The 21,440-nt window shown below is 51.4% G+C and overlaps 1 protein-coding gene across 1 annotated transcript in view; it reads left to right on the top strand.

The window, feature by feature from the left end:
• Positions 1 to 21,440, top strand: part of LOC142004015 (putative PIP5K1A and PSMD4-like protein) — a 74,360-nt gene that overhangs the window by 40,505 nt on the left and 12,415 nt on the right. Inside the window, exons 16-19 of the mRNA XM_074981435.1 lie at positions 808 to 892; positions 13,216 to 13,323; positions 14,333 to 14,397; positions 20,404 to 20,544. Coding sequence (XP_074837536.1) covers positions 808 to 892; positions 13,216 to 13,323; positions 14,333 to 14,397; positions 20,404 to 20,544 — 399 coding nt within the window. The remainder of the gene's footprint in view (positions 1 to 807; positions 893 to 13,215; positions 13,324 to 14,332; positions 14,398 to 20,403; positions 20,545 to 21,440) is intronic.

Below are 21,440 nucleotides of genomic sequence, written 5' to 3'. Positions count from 1 at the left end.
TCTAGGAATCTGTTCCATATAGGAGTATGTATTTCCATGCCAGCAGTGTACAAGGGCAGTGGTTTGCAGTCCATGATCCGCAGACTAAGACTTGCAAAGGGGCCTGGACCTTCCTTTGAAATTTTTTTAGGCGTTCACAGGTGAAAGAAGGTTGAAAGCCACTGTGCTAAGGAGCCTTGTAAAGAGGAGCCATTGGTTTATCTGAACATAAGCACCTTCATCTAGTGCGTCAGGTACACACTTACCGAATAAACAGAGCAATTAAAACCAGGGGAGGGGAGGTGACTGCTCCAACTGAGTAAACACCAGGGATGGAATGTTTGTGGAACAGAAACATGTGATGTAAGTTGGCCCAGACTCCGCATTTCTCTGAGTCAACACCCAGTGGAGGGCCCCACCTGCTTGCCTGAAACTCTGCTCAGTTGAGTCTGTGATGCGGGACGGTTCTTGTTTGAATAAGAATTCCTGCAGGACTCATGTAGAATGTGTGCCAGGAGCAGTCTGCTCTGGAGGGACAGTAACACATCATGGCGCTCTTGTGGGGGAGGGAGGGAGGGAAAGCAGGATTCCAGACTGGCATAGTCACTTTGGAGTGGAGGGTTTTTGTGTTTTTCCTAACAGCCGGTGCAGTCTTTTCAAGTACACGTTCCCTGGGATAGAGTCAGGGACATCTCACCTGAGGCTAAGAGATGCTTTATCACTTGGATATGACTGCGGGCATGGTCGGGAACCCAAGGAAGCACTAAATATTTTGAAGGATTCTTTAGAAGAAATAGCTTTCTAGATATCCCTTTTCTGTTTTCCCAGTGGCTCTGCAGGGCCTTCTGTAACAGAACGCTCCTCAAAACTGACAGAACATTTTGAAGAAGTGCCAGAGACGGAAATAAGCTTTGTAAGTGCCTGCATTTCCTTAGGTGCAAGGAGGGCTCTGTCAGGCTGTTTTAAAAAGGGTTTAATTTGGTTTTTAATTGAAGTGTTCACCTAGAGTGTTGAAAATGCAGAATTTTTGTGCTTAGGTTATGAGAATTGTTAAATGTAACAGACTAACTCAATTAATTACTTTGTTCCTTTGTTAAGGCCTGGAGCCTGGTTGCGCTGCATGTTACATAGACCACTAATGAACGACAGTCTCTGTGCTGGAGAGCACTTGAGATGGGAGGGGACATTCAGGCCCAGAGAGAACCTGCCCAAAGCAGGTCTATGGAAAAGCAGGGAATAGAACCAGTGCTCGTGGACCTCGGGCCAGAGCCAGGGCCACTGGGCATTGAGAAATGCTAGTGCCTGTTCAGAGACGAGCTTGTGAAATGACAGTGAGGCTTCGCTTTGCTAGTGGGCTTGAGTCTCTTATTTTTCACCACCGCTTAGCAACCCAGCCCCTTTCACCACGGAAGAGATTTGCTCACCCTGCTTTGCAAGCCTCCCTGAATATTCTAACTACTGTTTTGGTTTTTTTCCCTCTTTACAGTGAAATAACACAGGGACGATTGTGATGGGAGCAGAAGATTTCTCTGTACTCTGCATCAGCCGTAGAGTTTGACAACCATTCAGCCCCTGTGGCTCATCTTAGAAATCTTATCCGGACAGAATCCATAGAAGCTGGAAGGCTGCGGGACACAGTGTCGTAGTATTAACAATGGCTGACCCCAGAGCAACCTCCTCTTCTAAAACACAGCCCTCAACTGTGGCTGGTTGCATCCAGTTTGTTTTCTGCTGCTGTCCTCTCTTTGAAGACAGGCAGGAGCACGGCTGCTCATCTCCATGGAGGAGCAGGAGCTGCTCCATGCAGGCCAGAGTCCTCTGGAGAAGAGGGGCTGGATTTGCAAGGGGAGTTGGTTACCTTTGATTGAGGACACCACAAACCTTGCAAGAACAACGGTCAGCTCTGGAGAAGACCAGAGGATGTGGACGTTGGAAGCCTTGTTGGAACAGTTTGCAACAGATCAACGCAGTGTTTGGTTTTTATATTAATTTAAGTTTCTTGAGTTGAGTCATATCGTTTCTTTGAGGCTGTGACAGTTATAGCTATTCTTTTTAAAAACAGTTTTATCATTGTTCTACCAAAATTGTCCCACGTCAGAGAGAAGCAGAAGTGGGGAGAGGAATGTGTTTTGGTTTCACATGAAAGGTTATTGATCATGAATGTTTTTTTCTGTAAGTGAATTGTGTGTGCAGCGGTCTCTAATGCCTTTGATGGTGCATCATCATCCTGAGACGGTGACACGGAACAGAGCTGCCGCAAGACTTGGTGCTTTCTCGCAGTTTGGTACTTGGAGGATCTTGAATGTCTGATGCTTTTAAGATGTCAGGGAGGTTTTTACATTGCCTAGTCTTGTTTTAAAATACCCCTTTATTCTCTTATCCTCACACAGAATGAGAAAAAACAGAGATTTGGGGAGATCTTTGTGCCTGGGACATTCTTAAGCCTTCAGTGTTTCTTAAACAAATGGACCAAACCGATCCTGCTTTTTTTTTTTTTTTTTAAACTACCCCCCCAGTATTGTGTCCTCCTGGGGACACCATTTGTAAAAACTGTATTTTTATAGCTAAATTCCCTTTGGATAGCTATGCTTGTGTCTTGCCACTTGGCATCAGGGTTCCCTTTGCACTCTGATTGTATCCAAATAGCAATTCCCACAGTGCCAGTCCCTATAAATGACTGCCAGGTCTCTGTGCAGAACAACTGATTGCAGGGGGCTGCCTCAAAATAAGTGGTGTGTTTCGTTCTGATTCCAAGGCTGCAGTTTTTTAGAACCAGCTGAAAAGATGCATTGCTGTATTATCTTTGCCATTTGCTGTACGTAAGAGTGTGGCAGTCCTTACCAAGTTATCAGCTGCATATATGCAGCTAGAAACCTGAGCTTATGTTTGGATTTTTATTTTCACTAAAGTTTGTTTTTTTTTTGTTTTTGTTTTTTTAATTAAATGAATCTTAGTCTTTTTTCCCTGCAGACAGGGCCCCTGCCCCTCCACCTCTTTTTTTTTAAATAGAGAAACAATAGAGAAATAAAAATTGCTCTCTCACACGCAAGGACTTTGTACCTATTAGCAGTTGCTAATGAAACTGAAGAATGTAGTGGCTTGGGGGAGGTTTTTTAGTTGATGCATTAGGGATGTCATCGTTGGGGTGGTCCAATCTCACTTCAAGTGGATATAGTTCAAGCTCGTAGTTTTAAAAAAAGAGAGAGAAAAAAGCCAGACCTCTGAAACGTAGAACAGCTTTACTCACAGGGAGTCAGCTGGCGTCCAAACGCAAAGGAGCTTAGTCCTCCAGGAAGTGGAGGTGTCTGTTCAGTAATGTCCAGTTCCTAAGGGCTCTGGAACCACTTCATCTAAATCAAACAGCAATGAGACCTGCACTGGGTGGATCAGTGTAATGACAACTGGAAATGGCTGTAGTAAAATTTCTCCCTTTTCCCACTCAGCAGGTGTCCTGATGGCGATGTCTATATTAGACACTTTCTTCTCTTCCCTCCTGACTCAAATTCTTTTGTTTTTACCAGGCGGAAAGGAGCCAGTTCAGCTTTTTTCAAGATTTAATATTTATGAAGTTGTATTTAAATGTTTTATTCTGGGAGTAGTTACTCAGTGTGCCAGAAGCTCAGAGGGTGGGGGCTTGGGGTGGGGGAGGGAGGGAGGGAGCGTGATGACATTTATATATTATAATTATCAACCTCTGCTTTGTAATGGTTTAACCATAAAGGCTTCTTGTATTCAGAAAGCGGAAGGTAACTGGCTTAAGATATTAAAATTGGATCAGTTTCCATCGCGAGGGATTTGGTTACCTTGCTAAAGGCTCTGAGAGGGGTCTGCGGTGGGAGTGGGGGTCAGCAGCCTTGATTCTGGCTCCTTGTGTGGGTCTCTTGCCCTATGCTGACCCCTCCACCATTGGACTGATGTGCAGGGCAAAGGGACCAAGAGCTGCTGATGGCTGGACCTCTTTCCTGCTCAGTCTCTGCGCTAACAGCTTAGATGCTACACGGCGGGATCCATTGCTGCTTCGTCGATCCAGCAGGGAGGATCTGACCTCAAAAGCAAACAGCCACATGAAACCGCGTGTGCCGTGTTGTGAATATTGTCATTTTAACCTTGTAATACTTTTGCCATCGTTGGCTGTCAAATCGACTATGACGAACAAAATCCGTCTCTTAACAGCCTGTCCTACGCGAGATGATATTGCTGTGATGGGACGTTACAATACACCATGTGCTACGAAACTTAGAAGGATGTGGGTTTTTCATTCTTGCTGAAGGGTGGCTTGGAGAGATTTTGAACTTTGCATCGTTCATAACATTCACACCACTGTCTCCTGCATGCAGCAGTCGACAGGGTAGATGTTCGGCACTGGTGAGGTGAGGCCACATCTGGAGTATTGCGTCCAGTTCTGGCTGGCCCCTCCCCCCCAGTGCAGAAGGGATTTGGATGCATTGGAGAGGGTTCAGTGGAGGACAACCAAAAAGATTAGGGGGCTGGAGCATGTGACTTATGAGGAAAGGCTGAGGTTTGCAGAAGAAAAGAGTTGAGAGATGATTTGATAGCAGCCTTCAACTTCTCAAGTGGGGTTCTAAAGAGGATGGAGAGAGGTTGTTTACAGTCATGAGGGAAGTCAGAAAAAGGAGCAATGGGTCTCAAGTTGCAGCAGGGGAGGTCTGGGGTGGATATTAGGAAAAACTATTTCCCTAGGGCCATTTCTACACAGGCCACTTCCTTTGGAAGTGACATGCTAATACATGGGGGGAGATGCTGAGGAGGAGCGGATACAAATTCCCCATGCCTCATTAGCATAACGTCACATGATTTGGAGTCTGGAAGACCGAAGGTAGTGGCCTGTGTAGAAACAGCCTAGGAGGGAGATGAAGCACTGGAGTGGGTTACCTATACAGGTGGTAGAATCTCCATCCCTAGAGTTTGTCCCAGCTTGATAAAAGTCCTGGCTGGGATGATTTAGTTGGGTCTGGCCCTGCTTTGGGCTGGGGGCTGGACGTGATAACCTCCTGAGGTCCCTTCCCGCCCTAGGATTCTGTGATTGCAGATACACACAGCTGGGGACATCAGCAGTGATACATACCAAGTTCAGGGAAGTGCTGTAGAAGTGTTGAGTTCTGAGCTGTGCTTTATTAAAAGGGGAATTGTTGAGGTGTGCTGTCTTGGAGCGAGCTGTCTGCCATGGCTCTAGCTAACTTTCCCTTTGCTGCTGCTCTTTAGGTCTGGTCTATGGTTGAAAAGTGAGAGAAACCTGAAGTGTTTCGCTGGGCAGTGAAGAATTTCACGCCCTGGTTAAGGTGGCCTAACCTCAGTCTTGATGCAGCTAGGAGAATTCTTCTGCTGACCGAGCCACACAGTCTAGGAGAGATGCAATAATGACAGCACAACTTCTTCCAGCAGTGTAGTGTCTCCAGAGACTGCGCTGCAGCTGTGCTACTGTAGTGCTTGTGGCATAGGCCTGACCTTAGAGGTGTCCCACAGAGTGCTTAACACTGTCCTTGGGATGAGGTTCTCACCAGGTGGGCTCCTTGGTGCATTTGGGTTCGGGGATCTGCTCTCTACCCATCTGGTTGTGCCTCCTGTTGCTCACTCTGTAGACGCTCTCCAGACTGAGTGCTTCCTTGTCATGAAAGTGCCCCACCCAGGTCTGTAGTCCTCCCCTTCCAGCATATCAGTCACCCACTACACAAATTGACTAGCTGCAGTCTTGGGCAGTCTTCTCCACCTCCAAGTCTAGTCCACTTTCCTTGGGGCTGGCGTTGCTCCAGGTTCCAGCCCAGAGACTTTATTCCGAACTACCACAGTATTCTTGGGTTCTGGCCCTGGGCTCTTTCCTGTCCCTCTTTATCTTCTACCCAGGGCCATCCTTACCCATATGCAGACTATGCGGTTGCATAGGGCACCTGAAAATCTGGGGCACCACTGAGACTTAATGTCTGCTCCATGCCTCTTCCTACCCCTGTTCTGGGGCTTCACTTCCCCCAGAGAGGAGCTAGTTAAAAGTGAAACAGCCCGAAAGAGGTGTTTGCAGAACACAAGTTGTGAAGGAGCCATGCAAGGGGTAATGAAGCCATATAACACGCATTTACCAACCTCAGGTATACACTGTCAGGTTCTGAATTGACTGTGGTAGTTTTACAATTGACCTTAGTTTACAATTTGCTTTAAAAATATTACATTAGTACATTGCCAAAGGCTAGAAAATCACATCTCTGAAAAATCGTCTCTGGTCCAGCTGCCATCAGGCCATGGGGTACCAATTTAATAATACTGCATAGGGCCTAGAAATCCTAAGGATGCTGCTGCTTCTACCCCTCTGCAGAGTTACCACTGGACCTCAAGAAGTCAAATCCTCTCCCCTGCACTGCAGCAAGAGCAGGTACACCTAGGTCATTCCTGAAAGGTTTGTCCAACCTCGTCTCGCTGCTCTTAACCTCCAGTGTGGGAATTCCATAATCTCCCTTTAAATCCTGTTTTAGAGCTTAACTACCTGAACTGTTTCCTAATCTCCAACCTAAATCTCCTTTGCTGCAGATTAAGCTCATTACATCTTGTTCTATCTTCAGTGAATGTGTTGTGATAATGGGGCCTACAAATCTACCTTAATTGTTGGCTGAATTAGAGTGAGTGAGAGGTCATACAAGTGTTGCAGTGTCCTGTAGCAAGTGTTGATGGGAAAAGATAGAAATGGAGATGGACCGAATTAATTGAAATTCCAAGTCCTGATGCAATTGGAGGGGTGTGTTAAGGTCAGGCCTCTGGTAAATGTGAGCAGTGTGGGATTGGAAATCAATCAACCAAATTAGGGCAGAAATGAAGTGCAATGGGTGAAGAAAGTAACGTGATGAGCCAGTCCATCCGTCAGTCGTTTCTCAAAAGACCTGGGTTGGGGGGTGGCTATGGAAAGTTTTTCTATGGCAGGAGATGTGAACACTGATGGAAAGGAATGAGTTTCGCCATCGCAGCTGTCACCTGATTATTTCCCAGGCCCTGTACCTTTACGTTCATCCTGAAAGATGTGCAGACCAGGCCAAGAAGGGACCTAGGTGACACCAGTTTCCATTAAATCCCAAACACTACCTGCAATATGCATCTTTGTTTCCTTTCCTTGGCCATGTCTACACTAGCCCAAAACTTTGAAATGGCCGTGCAAATGGCCATTTTGAAGTGTACTAATGAAGCTCTGAAATACATATTCAGCACCTCATTACAATGCCGGCAGCCGCGCCACTTCAAAATTGCTGAGGTTCACCACCGTGCAGCTCGTCCAGACGGGTCCTTTTCGAAAGGACCCCACCAACTTCAAAATCTTAGACAATTTTGAAGTGCTGCAGCTGCTGCCATTCTAATGCGGTGCTGAATATGTATTTCAGCGCTTCATTAGTAAACTTCAAAATGGCTGTTTGCATGGCCCTTTCGAAGTTTTGGGCTAGTGTAGACGTGGCCCTTATCTCTCCCCTTTTTCCTTCTACGAAGAGGTTGGCTTACTTGGCCAAGACGACATATTTTGCACCAGTGCTATTAGCCTGTAAGGGCAGCTAAATGCAATGCTCTGAAAGCTGGTACAAGTTTGCCAGGTCTCAGAGTGGCTCATAGTTGCAGTGTGTGTATGAGTGAGTGAGTGAAGGGGGGGATGGATGGATGACTGACCACGATTGGATGTGAATAACAGGAACACAGTGCTAGCCCCAGCCTATCTCAACCAGCTTCTCTTTTCCCCCAAAAGATATTGCTGACCATCTTTAATACCATCTAAAAGACTCAGCTGGGATGGGGAGGGGGACTTTTTTTTTTTAAGAGCTCTCTTCAGGGGGAGAGAGGGAGAGTGGGATGTTAAAGCCTTACTGATTTGCCTTCTGTGTATTTTTAGAGTTGTCTGATTGTGAATGGTGTGTTTGCCCTGGTACAGGCAGGCTGGATGGTGTTTTCAGGAAGATCAGCAATGCACTGTCATTTCCTCTGGAAGGCAGTGGTATCTTGAGGACAGCTAGGAGTGCTGGTAGGGTGAGGTCTGAGGAGAGAGTCCTCAAAGCCGAATAAAAAGCAACTTTCCCTCTCTGAGTATTCGCTTCTCATCAACTGTTGGGAGTGGGCCACAACCACCCTGACTGACCTGGCTTTGTTAGCATTGGTCCTCCACTTGGTAAGGTCGCTCCCTTGTTTTCATGTGCTGGTGCACATGTGGCAGCCTCTGTGACTTCCCCTCCATGTATCTGATGAAGTGGGTTCTTGCCTATAAAAGCTCATGTCCAAGTAAATTTGTTGGTCTTTAAGGTGCCACAGGACTCCTGGCTGTTTTTGTTTTTGTTTTTGTTTTTGTTTTTCTGGTGTTTTGTTTCTGGGGAGGGATAGCTCAGTGGTTTGAGCATTGGCTTGCTCAAACCCAGGGTTGTGAGTTCAATCCTTGAGGAGGCTATTTAGGGACTGGGGCAAATAGATGTCAGGGATGGTGTGCTTGGTCCTGCCAAGAGGGCAGGGGGCTGGACTAGATGACTTCCCAAGGTCCCTTCCAGCTCCAGGAGATGTGTATCTTCATTATAAATAAAAGATACAGACTAACTAGCCACTCTGGTACACACAAAAAAAGTTAGCCAAGTTCCTGGGGGATCAGTCCATGAATGGCCATCAGCCACGATGGTCAAGGACACAGCCCCATACTGTGGGTACCTCCAAGCCCCAGAAGATAGGGCTGGACAACAGGGGCTGCCTTGGAAAACAGACTATCTACACCAAGCATTCTGCCCTTTATGGCCCTTCTCAGAGGTGACAGGTGCTGCAGGCTGGACAACAGTACAGTGCCTACCAGACTGGGTCTTGAGCATACGTGTATGTACCAGATGGAGGAATCCCTGCCCAGGGAACTGAAGCTACCTGCTCTTGGTCACAATGCAAAAATCAGCTGCCAAACTGGGGATGCCCTGCAGTTCCAGGGCTCTGCTGAGAACTAGACAGCCAGCCAGGCCGCCTTTGCACATCACCACACCTTGTACAACCAGCACGCTGCAAACCTTCCATGAAAGAGAGCCAGCCTGAGGTGGAGAGAGAGAGAGAAGTCAACTGCAGCTGACCCCTGCCAGACATCAAACTGGCCAAGCTGGAACATGCTACATGTTATGTGCTAGCTGCCTGCTTTGCTATGCCGCCTGCTGAGCACAGCAGAATGCAGGCTCTTTGGCTCACATTTCCTCTCCAGCTATTATTTTTTATTGGTCTAGCGCAGTGGCTCCCAGCCTTCCTTCGGTCACATACCGCCCTCTTAAAAATAGTCCGTGACGTCAATGGAGTATCAAGCTCCTGGGCCCCCAGGCAGGTTTCCCTCTAATTTTTTTCCATCTGGGGTAGAATAAATGTTATGTGCACTGAGGCACATGCAGACGTGCACCACCCATAGAAGCATACGCTGCCAGTAGTGGGCGCCCTGCTCATCAGCTGGGCAGCCCCTGAATCTCTCCCGGGTGGCTGTCCAAACGTTCAGCTTACGGGAAACGCTGCCTTCATGCTATGCACAGCGCCAAGAGGGGAAGCCCTGGGTAGCTTACTAGCCGAAGAGAACCGGGGTTGGGGGGGAGAGGGGCCTGATTCGTCCAGCTCTCTTGTTTTCAGCAGGGCATGCAGCTGGCGAGAGACGTGGGCTGTTTGAGTGACAGCACCACATGTGGTGGAAAACCCCATTTTCCGAAGAGTTTTTGCCTTCTTCATGCGCACTCCTTGTGGGTGCGACGGCTTTGTCTGTAACGGCCTCGAGCTGAGCAGCTTCTGCTGTGAGTTAGAGAGCGGGTGATGGGAAGCAGAGGTGGCTAGCAGCAGCGCTAACTGGCGGTGTGAGCTCTGGGGTGCGGCAGGAGCTAGGCCTGGCTTTGTGCCCTGGAAGGGGCGGGGCTAAGGGCAGGGGTGGGGCCTAAGGCAGTCAGGCTGCACTGCTGCCTGGGCTGGGGTGCTGTCACCCTCCCTCCCCAGCCCATGCGAAGCAGCATTGCCGTGGCACTTCAGAGGGGCCTGGCGCTCCAGCCACTGCTGCAAGCAAAGTAGCAGCAGTGGTGGCTGAAACACTGGGAACTAAAGCAGCTGTCCCCTTTGCCCCCACCACCCCATCGGCTGGCCTGATGACCGGGACTCCAGGGGGAGGCGCCAGCTACCTGCACTTCCCGCAGCCGCCTTCTACACAAAGCCCCTCCCTGCTTGCTCCACCCTGTTCCGCCCCTGCCTCTTCCTCTGAAAATGGCACAGCGCGAATGGTGAGCGCAGGGCTGGGGGGTGCGCGTGAGCCCTTGTGCATCGCCCCTGCTGGAAGGGGGTGCCTGATGAAATCGAAGTGCTTCTGTGCTTCCCCACGAAGTGACGGTGACTGCAGAATGTGCCGACAACTGTCCAGCTGGGACCCCTTTTTAATGGCGCGACAAGTCTCCCGTGTGAGTGACCCAGCGGGGTCAGAAAGGGTCATTACTTATATCGCTGTAATATGCAGAGGCCTTGGTCAGAGGCAGAAGGACCCCTCTGCTGCATGCTGTACAGATGCAAGGTCCCTGCACTGACCAGCTCACTGAGGCCTTGATTGGCCAAGGTCTGTGCAGGGTCCTTGCTACAGGCTCAGGGCCTGAGGCAGGTGGTGGTGCTGGGAGAACAGCAACAGTTTCCTAGCGATGCCTGCACTTGCCTCTGAAAGGCTAGAGCATGAGACTGGGGGCTGGGGAGACCGAGATTCTGGTCCCAGCTCTGCTGTTAGCCCACTGAATGAGCTTGGCAAGGTGCTTCCCCTCTCTGGGCCTCAGTTTCCAAAGGTGCGACAGCAAAAAGGGTACAGACCTCTGTGGGAGCATTTAGAGATCTGCGGGAAAGCTCTAGCTGTTATTTTACTCAATATTACAACAGCAGCTAGGGGCCCTAAATGGAAAACAGGGACCACCCCCCCATTGTGCCAGGCGCTGTACGCCCATGAAGAGCAAGTTGACAGTTAAAATGCTGCACCAATGTAGCTACACTAGTGTAGTGCCTAAGCGAAGGCACAGACAGAGGAGAGCTCTCCCGTTGGCTAGGGAGGCCATCTGTCTCGTTTTTCCCAGGACAGCCCCTTAGTTAAGCCGTCTCACAGGCATCCCGACTTTTTTAAGAAAATGGGCAAATTGTCCCATATTTTGTGGGGATCCTGTTCCCTGGCACCCAGTGTCCCAAGGCGGCAGCTCCTGCTGCTAGGGAGCTCCTCCGCTGGGCAGCTGCCCCATTCCCTGGCACCCCCCGGGAGCAGCCCCCACTGCCAGTGAATTCTCATTACCTGGTGCCCCCTGCTGGGAGGTTGTGGAGCCCCCATCCCCCCTTCCCCCTCATCAGGAGGCTGTGGAGCCCCCATCCCAGGTGCCTCACTGAGGGGCAGCTGCCCCCATCGCTGAGGAGCCCTGACATGGGACAGCAGCCCCCCCCCACCCTGTGCCCTGAGGCCAGTGTCCTGTATTTACCGTAGGACAGTGTGATCACCCTACTGTCGGCATGTTAATACACTGCCACCAGAGGCTGCAGCTCTGTTGGCAGGAGGAATATCTCCCAGCAGAACAGCGCTGTCTGCACAGGGGCGCAGGTCAGTATAACTGCATTGGGGTGGGGGTGTTTCACATCCTTGAGTGATGCAGTTATGTCCAAGTGATTCTCTTGTGTAAGGCTAGGCAGATGAAGTGCCAGGCAATCCTGGGTGGGAGAGGAAACAGAGCGGAAATGACTCACCTGTCGTCACAGCAGGTCAGCCAGGGACACAGGAACCCAGATCTCCTGACTCCCAGCCTGGGGCACAACCCCACCAGGTAACATTGTCTCCCTTATTACAAATAGATGAAATCTATTCAACTAACAAAGCTCATTGCTTTAGTCCTGGGGAGGCCTTTAAATATGGGCTAGAGAGATCATCACAAGCCACTCACGCAGAAGGAGTCCCTAAGCCAACCGCGCAAAGGGCCCAGTCCTGACTGGCACCACCTAAACTTCAAGGCCACCTTAAAAAAGTGACTCATGTTTCTGCCGGAGAAACACAAGTACCTGCTCTGTCCTCCAGTGCTGGTAGCGCAGTGACCTCCACTGGCCAGATACAGTCAGGACGTCTCTCATGCGCCAGCTGTTTTAAAAATTAGCAAGCATCTGGTATCTTTGTTTATGGGTGAGTTTTCAGCCTAGTAATCCAAACTATCATCCTCTGGGTAAGCATAACTGGCAGGTATGGCCTGGAGCTCAGCGTGCTACTAATTGAGGAAATGAGTATCAGAGAGGGAGCCAAGTTAGTCTGTACCTTCAAAAACAACCAGAAGTTCTGTGGCACCTTCTAAACTAGGATATTTTGATGCATCTGGTGAAGCGGGTCTTTGCCTATGAATGCTCCTGCTCCAAAATATCTGTTAGTCTCTAAGGTGCCACAGGACTTCTTGGTGATCAAGGAAATGTGCACACAGACCCTTGCCAGGGGATGTTGTGAAGGTCAAGGCTATACCGGGGTTCAAACAAGAACGCGGTAAGTTCACAGAGGGGAACTCCATCAATGGCCATTAGTCAGAAAGAGCAGGATTGGTGTCCTTAGCTTCTTTTTGCCTGAAGCTGGGAACAGGGGACTGGGCAGAGTGTCCCATCCATAGGATGGTTTGGGGTGCCCACTCTGGGCCCCATGCTTTGAGGGGCTCCAGGGCAGCTGCCTCAACCATCCTATGGATGGCCGCCCTTCTGCACATAAAACAGGAGGAAGGGTATGGACCTCCGTGAAGGGCATTTTGAGATCTGTGGGAAAGCACTAGCTATTATTTTACTATTACAACAGCAGCCAGAGGCCCTAAGTAGAAAACAGGACCCTCCATTGTGCTAGGCGCTGTACAGCCACAAAGAGCAGGTCTACAGTTAAAATGCTGCACCAAAGTAGCTGCACCAGTGCAGCGCATCAGAGAAAATGTGCTTTACAAGTGGAAGAGAGCTCTCCCATTGGCATGTTTAATCCACCTCCACCAGAGGACGCAGCTCTGTCGACAGGAGAATATCTCCCATCAAAACAGCACTGCCTGCACGGGCACGTAGGTCACCATTTACTGCATCACTGAAGGGGTCTAGGATGACCTGGGGGCCACCTGGGGGCCTGGCATGGGGCAGACCAGGGGTCGGCCCCCTCTCCCTCAGTCACCGTGACAGCAGGAGCCAGAGTGGCCCAGTAGCTTGTTCTGTTCCACCCTGCTGCCCTCTCCCAGCACACTGCACCCTGTTTCACCGCGGCAGCAGGAAACAGAGCGCTGTGGCCCCAGGGTGCTCCAGTTCGTGAAGCGGAGAGAGGAGGGAAAGAGAGCAGCTCTGGAGGGGGAGCTGGGCCACACACCAGGCCGCCAGGTAATCCCCCACCTCATGTTGCTTGGGAGAGGGGACTTCAGGAAAGGCTGCAGCGCAGGGGCAGGTTGGGGATGAGAAGGGGGAATTGACCTGGGCCCTAGGCCTGAGGCACTGGGTGGGGAGGGTGCCCCACCCTCTGTGCCCCACTAGGGACAGCTGTGGGACTGGGGATGGATCACGTAATGATTGCCAGTTCTGCTCCTTCCCTCTGAAGCACCTGCCATTGGCTGCTGTCTGAAGACAAGATACACGGCTAGATGCACCACTGGTCTGACCCAGAGTGGCCGTTCTGATGGTCCTAACCCACCCAAGTTCTTCTCCCAAACAATCAGCACATGCTGCACTCCTCCACCGCTGTGAGTTATGGGCACTCACTGGGCTCGCTCACCCATGGGGCAGCCCCACTGGGAACTGTTGTAGTGACGGTGCCTCTGCAAAGCTTTACCCAGCAAGAAAGGCCTTGTCCATACCCGCAAGGCCACTTTTAAGCGGCCAGGAGAGAGCAGCCAGTCTGACCTCTGGGGTGATGTGCCTCCCCCTGTGCCTGCCCCTCACTGCCTGTCACCTCTGTCTGACCTCCTGTGCAGCACAGGCCGGGAAAGCTCAGCAGAGGTGGGGCTCCAACCTGCCATCTGCCCCCTTCCCGGAGCCCTGAGCCCCACTACTGGCATTTCATGCCCCCTGCTCGGATCCCAGCAAAGGGCTGAACAGCGAAGTCTGCTGCAGGGCTGGTACGTTCCCCAGCCCATTTTATTTGCAAACTCTGGCAATTCCTCCCGGGTTTTCAAATCTCCGTTGATCGGGGCCAAGTCACGTTTCCCGCTGGAGGAACCAAATGCAACTCATCTCCCTGGCGTAGAGGATGCGCCCACGCCTTTCCCCTTGCCAAGCTAGGGCGCTCCGCCCCTGGCTCAGAAAACTACAACTCCCAGCGGCCCTGGCGGCCGACCTTCCAAGATGGGCGCTGGTGATTGGGTGGCGGCTGGGCCACTGAGAGGACGGCTTGTAGGCTGGGCCTAGCCCGGCCGGTGAGTCGGAGGGTGGCAAGATGGTGCTGGAGAGCACTATGGTCTGGTGAGCCGGGCCGGGGCGCGGGGCTGTGAGGGATCCGGGCCGGGCCGGGGAGGAGCCGAGGATCGGGCCGGGGCGGCCAGGGACCGGGGAGCGCGCACCTGTCCCCGCGGGGTTTTCCTGAGTCATCGCGGCGCCTGCCCTGGGCCGGGCCGGGCCGGGGGGAGGGGATCGGGGCCGGGGAGGAGCTGGTCCGGTCTGGGCCAGGCTGGGGGGAGGGGCGCCGGGCCGGGCCGGGGGGCAGGGTGGTGGTACAGGTGAGGCTGGGGGGAGGGGAGCGGATCGGGGCCGGGAGGGGGCTGGGCTGCGCTAGGCTGCGGGGAGGGGCTCCGGGCTGTGGGGGGAGCGGGGCCCGGGGTGCAGGTGAAGCTGCGGGGGTGAGGCCGAGCGGGGCTTTGGCCTGGGGCTGGTGGAACGGGGCTGACTGCAGGGGAGGGGGAGCTGGGGGGTCCTTGGTGCCAGAGGCAGCCGCTGCCGCACAGGCGGGCGGGGAGGGGATCCCCGCGTCACAGGGGAGCCGACCGTCCCCTGAGTGCTGTCGCTGCTGGGGGAGGTCGGGGGAGCCCCTGGTTTATGGGGGGTGGAGTTAAAGTCATGCAGGGGCAGAGTGGGGCAGGACGCAGCTGGGTGGCGTTCTGGGAGTGGGGGCTGAGCAGTATGCTGGGAAAGGGGACGTGCAAGAGGCTGAGGCCATCCCAGTTGTGGGCTGGGGCTGGGGCTGGGGCTGGGGCTGGCACAGGAGCAGGTTAGCCGTGGGGGAGGAGTGGCAAGTCTCCATGCAGGTTTGGAGGGGGCTGTGTGGGATCTGTTAGGTAATTGAGTTTTAGGTTGGACTGGGGGGCACAGTTGCCTCCTGTGGAAGGGCACAGTGATGGAATGAGGGATGGGGGCAGCCCCAAGGTGGTGAGAATTGCTGCTGGTGCAGGTGGGGGTCAGTGCAAGGCTGGTGGCCGGACGAGGCTGGCTGTCCATCCAGACTGGAAGATGGTTTGGCGAAGGGGCATGGGCTGAAGTAAGGAGAGGAGGAGTTGTTAGCTGGGCTAGGAGAGCTGCGAAGATGGCCCTTGTTTGGGTGGGGAAGTTTCTTCTTGGCTATGGAAGTCTTTTATCCAGGGAGTTTGGGAAAGGCAATTCAGAGGGGGCAGTGCTGAGATATGGTGACATTAGCATCAGGTGGCACAGGGCAAATATGTGATGCTGGTGTGGGGAGGGCTTGATGCTGAGGAGACGCTGCAGGGCAGAGGGGCTGTGTGGGGTGGGCAGGCTTTGGAAGGATGGGTTGGGGCTGAGAAGTGGGAGCATTTGACGTAGCTGGGCTAGAATCCACAGTGGATCTACAAAAATAGCCAAGGTCGCCTCTCTGTTAACTCATCTCTAGCCTGGGTTGGATACAGCCCCCAACCTCCCTCCCTGTTCCCCTGCTCACCCACACGTTATAGCCCAAGCAAGGCTGGTCAGGGTTTATGGCCAATGTAACTTGTTACAGAAGCAGGCAGTGGAAACCAGTCACAAGCTGCAGTTGTCTGACTCTCCCCCAAACCTCCTTCCCAAGAACTGGAAAGTATAAATAACCCTTTACACCCACAGCTCACACACCCTTCCTCTCTCCCTGTACTTTCAACAACTGGTGTGTATACATGAGTTAATGCAGGGCTGGCATGAAATCCTGGGCAGCTGTAATCAGACTATATTGGTGTTATGCTGTTGCTTAATATCAGATGTGAAGCAAAATGGTGGTGTCTATTTTGCCTTCTACATTACCAAGCTGCTAAACAGAGCTAAAATCAGACACAGAAAGCAGGTTTATAGTTCAGAGTAACATAAGAGATCACTAAGCTTACTATTAAACATTCAATAAACTTTCATATCTAGCATTCTATCATCTGGAACTCTCAAAGAACCGGCATTTTAACCAGATGAAAATTTTATTTATGTTTTCCATTAGTACAGTATAGTGAAAGTAAATACAAATAAATACAGCAAATACAGTATAAGTTTACAGTGTACAGTACTGCTGTTGTTGGTAAATAAAGTACTCTGCGTACATTTTTGTTTCTTAATATGTAGTCTTGTTTTTCTTTAGGGCTGCTGGATATGGATGAGTTTACTGTACTATTGTTCAGTGCATAATAGAGTGCATGGCTACTACAATACCTCAGGCCCATTAGTTGCTGCAATTTAATTACCAAATGTAACAATAGAAGAGACTCAGATGCGCAAAAGTTCCTTTGTGGGTTGTATCTGTTAACTAAATAGTCCTACACTAAGTTGGATAGAGGCATCACTGTCGCTTGATTTGCTAACTGTATCAGACCCGATTAAGTGTCTGTGTCAGTTAATTGTTCTGTTGCAGCTGTTGACTCTGCGACTTGTGGGGAGTGAGTTTTGAAATTGGAATATAAAATCCAAGGTCTAATGAGTCCAGTTTGTTTTGCACTGTACAGTGTAAACTCACTGACACTGGGGCAGATTGCAAGCAGCAGGCATCAATCTCATCTGGAAGTGTGTTTGTCCTCGTTCTTACATTAGGTTCTCATGGTGATGATACTACACAAGGTGCAGGGCAAGAAGAGCCGGGCCACGGGTGTGTGCAGTGGGTTGGACCAGGCATTGGGAGTCCTGGTTTCTGGCCCATGTCATGCTGCTGCTGCTGCCTCCATCACCTGGGGAGTGTCATGACATCTGTGTTTGGTAAAATAAGAATGTGAACTTGCTTCTCAGAGTTGTTGTGAGAATTAATGTTACTGAAGCACTTCAAACTCCATGTTGTGGAGGGGTAGCTCAGTGGTTTGAGCATTGGCCTGCTAAACCCAGGGTTGTGAGTTCAATCTGTGAGGGGGCTGTTTAGGAAATCTGGGGCAAATAAATTTAAAACAAACAAAAAAAAAAGATGGTGCTTGGTCCTGGCAAGAGGGTGGGGGACTGGACCCCATGACCTCCTGAGGTCCCTTCCAGTTGTATGAGATGTGTATCAGCATGTGCTACGTCTGACTGCGCATGTCCTCTGCCATTCATTAGGTGTCAGTGGATAGTTGCTTTTGGTAGTAAAGAATATTTATGTTCAGCAGGACACAGTGCAGTGTTCCCTTTGATTTCTAATGTGCGTAAGCAGAGTGAGTTTGGTTATGTGCAACACATCACCACCATATTGGTACACACAACAATTCATTCTGTACGTGGACTGTCTGTTATGGAGGTGAGTCTGAGGGGTTGAGAGTGTGGGAGGAGGTCAGGGCTTGAGGGGATGAGGGCCCTGACTAGGGGTGTGGGCCTGGGGTGGGGCTGGGGATGAGGTGTTTGGGGTGCAGGAGGGGGCTGCTGGCTGGGTTTGGTCAATGGGTTGGGGGTCATCTTAGGGCAGGAGATTGGGTGCAGGTGTGTGGGCTGCCCGGAAGCTCAGGGTTGCGGTGAGGGGTGTAGGAGAGCGCTTGAGTGGTGGAATGGACTCGGGACAGGGGATTAGGGTGCGGGGCACTTACCTGGGGTAGGTCTCTTTGTGAGAGTGGGGGAACAGATGGTTCCATGCTGCTCTGAGCTCACCTGCAAACACCACCTCCTGCAGCTCCCATTGGCCACAATTCCCAGCCACTGGGAGCTGTGGGGATAGAGCTTCCCTGTGCTTGTGATGCTGCTGCAGCTGGGGAAGAACTGCAGCGTGTGCAGCTGCCTCCCCTGAGCCCCAGGAATCCCTTTGCAGGGCTCTTTAGGAACATGACAGGGTTGGGCATTACATTACTGACATGAGAAAGAAGGTTAGTGTGGTACAGTCAAGAGACCAAGGATCAAAACTGGATCCTGTGCAGTGACGTTCTGCATGTGAAAGGTTTTAATCTCACAGCAGCGTAGTTGCTTCTGTCTGCTGAGCTCCGTGCCGCCCTCCGTTTGCCCCACAAGCTGTTTGTGTGCTTTATGTCAGGGGCTCTCTCCAACCCCTCACTTCCCCATCACTGGGACTCTGTGCCCTCCCGTGCTCCACCACTATTTCTTCTGTCTGGGAGAGGTGTCAGGCCGGGGCTCACCATTCGAAACATTGTCTGGTAATTCTGCCCACGAGATACCTGGAGCTCCCTGTGTCTCCCCCTTCCCGCTTTTGTTTTTCACCCACTCGCCCCAGACTGATCATCCGCTGAAGTGTGTAGAATGGCTCTGTCTGGCATTCCAGAGTTACTCCCCTTTCAGCAGCCAGGCCATCAAGTTGAGTGTGGGGTTCCTTTTTGTTCAGCCAGTACTAATATTAATGAAGGTCCATTGTAGCAAGCCCGGCTGTGCTCGCTTGCTTGGAATTGGTTATCTGGCTAGTGGGTGGAGAGTTAATCAGACTTACAGAGCCAGTGTAGCTAACAGTTGGTTGCAACTGTAGTGTAACAACCCCTTCTGTTAACTGAGGGGGAGCCGGGACGTGAATCTGTAGAATCTCGGTTGGGAACACAAGTGAGACCACAAAGCTGGTAATTCACTGTGTGGGCACTTCTCACCCCAGGAGCTCAAAGGACTTTACAAAAAAACAAGATGGAATTAGCCCATTTTATACAAGGAGGGGGAATCAAAGCACCCAGAGCTCACCTGGTGAGTTAGTGGCAGAGCCTGGAATAGAAGCCCAGCTCCTCTTTTAACCACTAGATATCACTACCTTCCAAACAGTCCAGTCTGTGTAACAGGAGGTGCCTGAACTCTGGAGCACAGATATGTTAACATCTTGCCAGGAGCGTGACCTGCACTGAATGTTTCATTAGCACCTGGGTCAGAGAGACACCATACAGCAGTGCTAGTACCGGCTCTCACTGATTCTGTGCCACTTTGGGGAGTTCGCCCCAGTCTGTGCCTCAGTACCCCGTCTGTAAAACGGGTGCATGGATATTTGGCAACTTTTGCCAAAGTGCTTTGGAAGCTACAGATGAAAAGTCTATCGTGGTGCTAAGTTGCTATAATATCAACAACTCTGGACTCTTTAAAATGCCAAATAAAAGCTCTGAACACTAAGGCTACATCTGCACTAGCCAAAAACTTCGAAATGGCCATGCAAATGGCCTTTTCGAAGTTTACTGATGAAGTGCTGAAATACATATTCAGGGCCTCATTAGCATGTGGGCGGCCGCAGCACTTCGAAATTGACACGGCTCGCTGCCGCGCGGCTCGTCCAGATGGGGCTCCTTTTTGAAAGGACCCTGGCGACTTCGAAGTCCCCGTATTCCCATCTGCTCATAGGAACAAGGGGACTTTGAAGTAGGCAGGGTTGTTTCGAAAGGGAGCCCCATCTGGACGAGCCATGCAGCGGCGAGCCATGTCAATTTCGAAGTGTTGCGGCCATCCGCGTGCTAATGAGGTGCTGAATATGTATTTCAGCGCTTCATTAGTAAACTTCGAAATGGTCATTTGCGTGGCCATTTCGAAGTTTTTGGCTAGTGTAGACACAGCCTAAGAGATGCTTGTGTATCCGTACTGATGGGAACATGGGTATTGCACCATCAGATTGGCTCTGCTGTTCTTTATCCAGCCTCCAGCAATGGTTAACACTGCTGATGGCTGAAGAGAAATTGCCTGTTCTTTCTGTTCTCCTGCAAATCTCAGAACATGCCACTGAGGTTGAGTGCTCTTCAGCTTGCAGTTAGAGAGGGAGAACTGCAGGTGCAGTTGAAAGACTCGTGGACTAGACTGTGGGCTCTCAGGGTCTGTCCTATATGCCCAAAGGGCAGGCCTCTGCTTTGTCCAGCGATTACCAGGACTTTAAAATGGGTTTGGGGCTTGCAGCTGGATTTTAAGGCTTATGAGTGTGTTAAATATGGGACTTCTGTAGGTCCTTGGCTGAAGAGCCTTTGACTTTTTTTGGGCTGCTCGTAGGCTTCCTCTTCTCTCTCTCTCATTGCCTTAAGAACTGACAAGGACGAGGGGATATGCTAGCGGTCTGAGCTCAGATCTAGGGTCCTGAGGCTTCGTTTTCACAACCCAGCTCCGGGTAAAAACCAGACCAGCCTGTTCTTTTAGTTCTGACTGTATCTGATTCTCTTTCAGTGTGGACAACAGCGAGTACATGAGAAATGGGGACTTTTTACCTACCCGTCTGCAAGCCCAGCAAGATGCCGTCAACATCGTGTGCCACTCGAAAACCCGTAGCAATCCAGAGAACAACGTGGGGCTCATTACCTTAGCTAAGTACGTCTGTAGAGTCCCCCCTCCTAGACATCAGAGTGAGTCCTGCCCTCCCACCCAGAAGACGGATGTGCTTCAGGGCAGGAGCTCTCAAGCTTTGTCTTGCGGAGGCCCCTCAACACGCTAACTGCAGAGCCTGGCAGAGGGAGGGGAGAAAATCAGCGTCCTGGGATGGAGGACCCTGGTGCGTAGGCATAGTTTAACTTCTAGTCCGGGTGAGAGGGAAGAGGTGATGTGCCTTGGGCCAGCTCTCCACAGCAGGGTCCAGGGAAGGAGCGCCACCTCCACCCCAGCAGGCCACCCAGCCTGTCTGTGCCATGAGGGGACGGAACTGAAAAAATATGACTCAAACTGGAGACTTGGAAAAAATTTGAAAACTGCTCAGGATGCAGGGAGTGTCTCCCAGTGCAGCTCCCAGCTTCAGCTGAGGGAGGTGTGGGGGAAAAGGGGAGAGGATGGGGCTCTTTGAGGGGCCCCTGCCAGCTTCAGCCTGGCCTCACTGCTCCCTTTTTCAGGGAGATGCTGGCATCAGGTAAGTGCTGCTCCTGGCTTTCGAGGGTGGGGAGGTGGCTTCAGCTGTATGCTGCTCTCGGCTTTGGAGTGGGAGGGCAGCTTGCTGAGGTGTGTGGGTTTTGATCCTGGCTGGGAGAGGGAAATGCCAACTTCAGTTCCACATCACTTTAGGGGTGCAGGGGGTTCCAGCTTCAGCCCACTGGGGTTCAGGGCACAGGGTTTCATCTGCGGGGCCTCGCAATCCCCCTGAACGAGCTCGCAGACCCCCGGTGGAGAACCACCGTCTAGTGTAGTGTTTCCCAGCCAGTGGCTTGCAACCCCCATGGGGGCAAGAGGGCAAAGAAAGGTAGTGGGGGAAATAAGGACGGGGTTGTAATACTGTCTAC

This window comes from Carettochelys insculpta, chromosome 30, assembly GCF_033958435.1.
Source record: "Carettochelys insculpta isolate YL-2023 chromosome 30, ASM3395843v1, whole genome shotgun sequence".
In the NCBI taxonomy this organism is placed as follows: Eukaryota; Metazoa; Chordata; order Testudines; family Carettochelyidae; genus Carettochelys; species Carettochelys insculpta.
The sequence above is the reverse complement of the archived record's forward strand: the minus strand, read 5'-3'. Positions and strand labels throughout refer to the sequence as shown.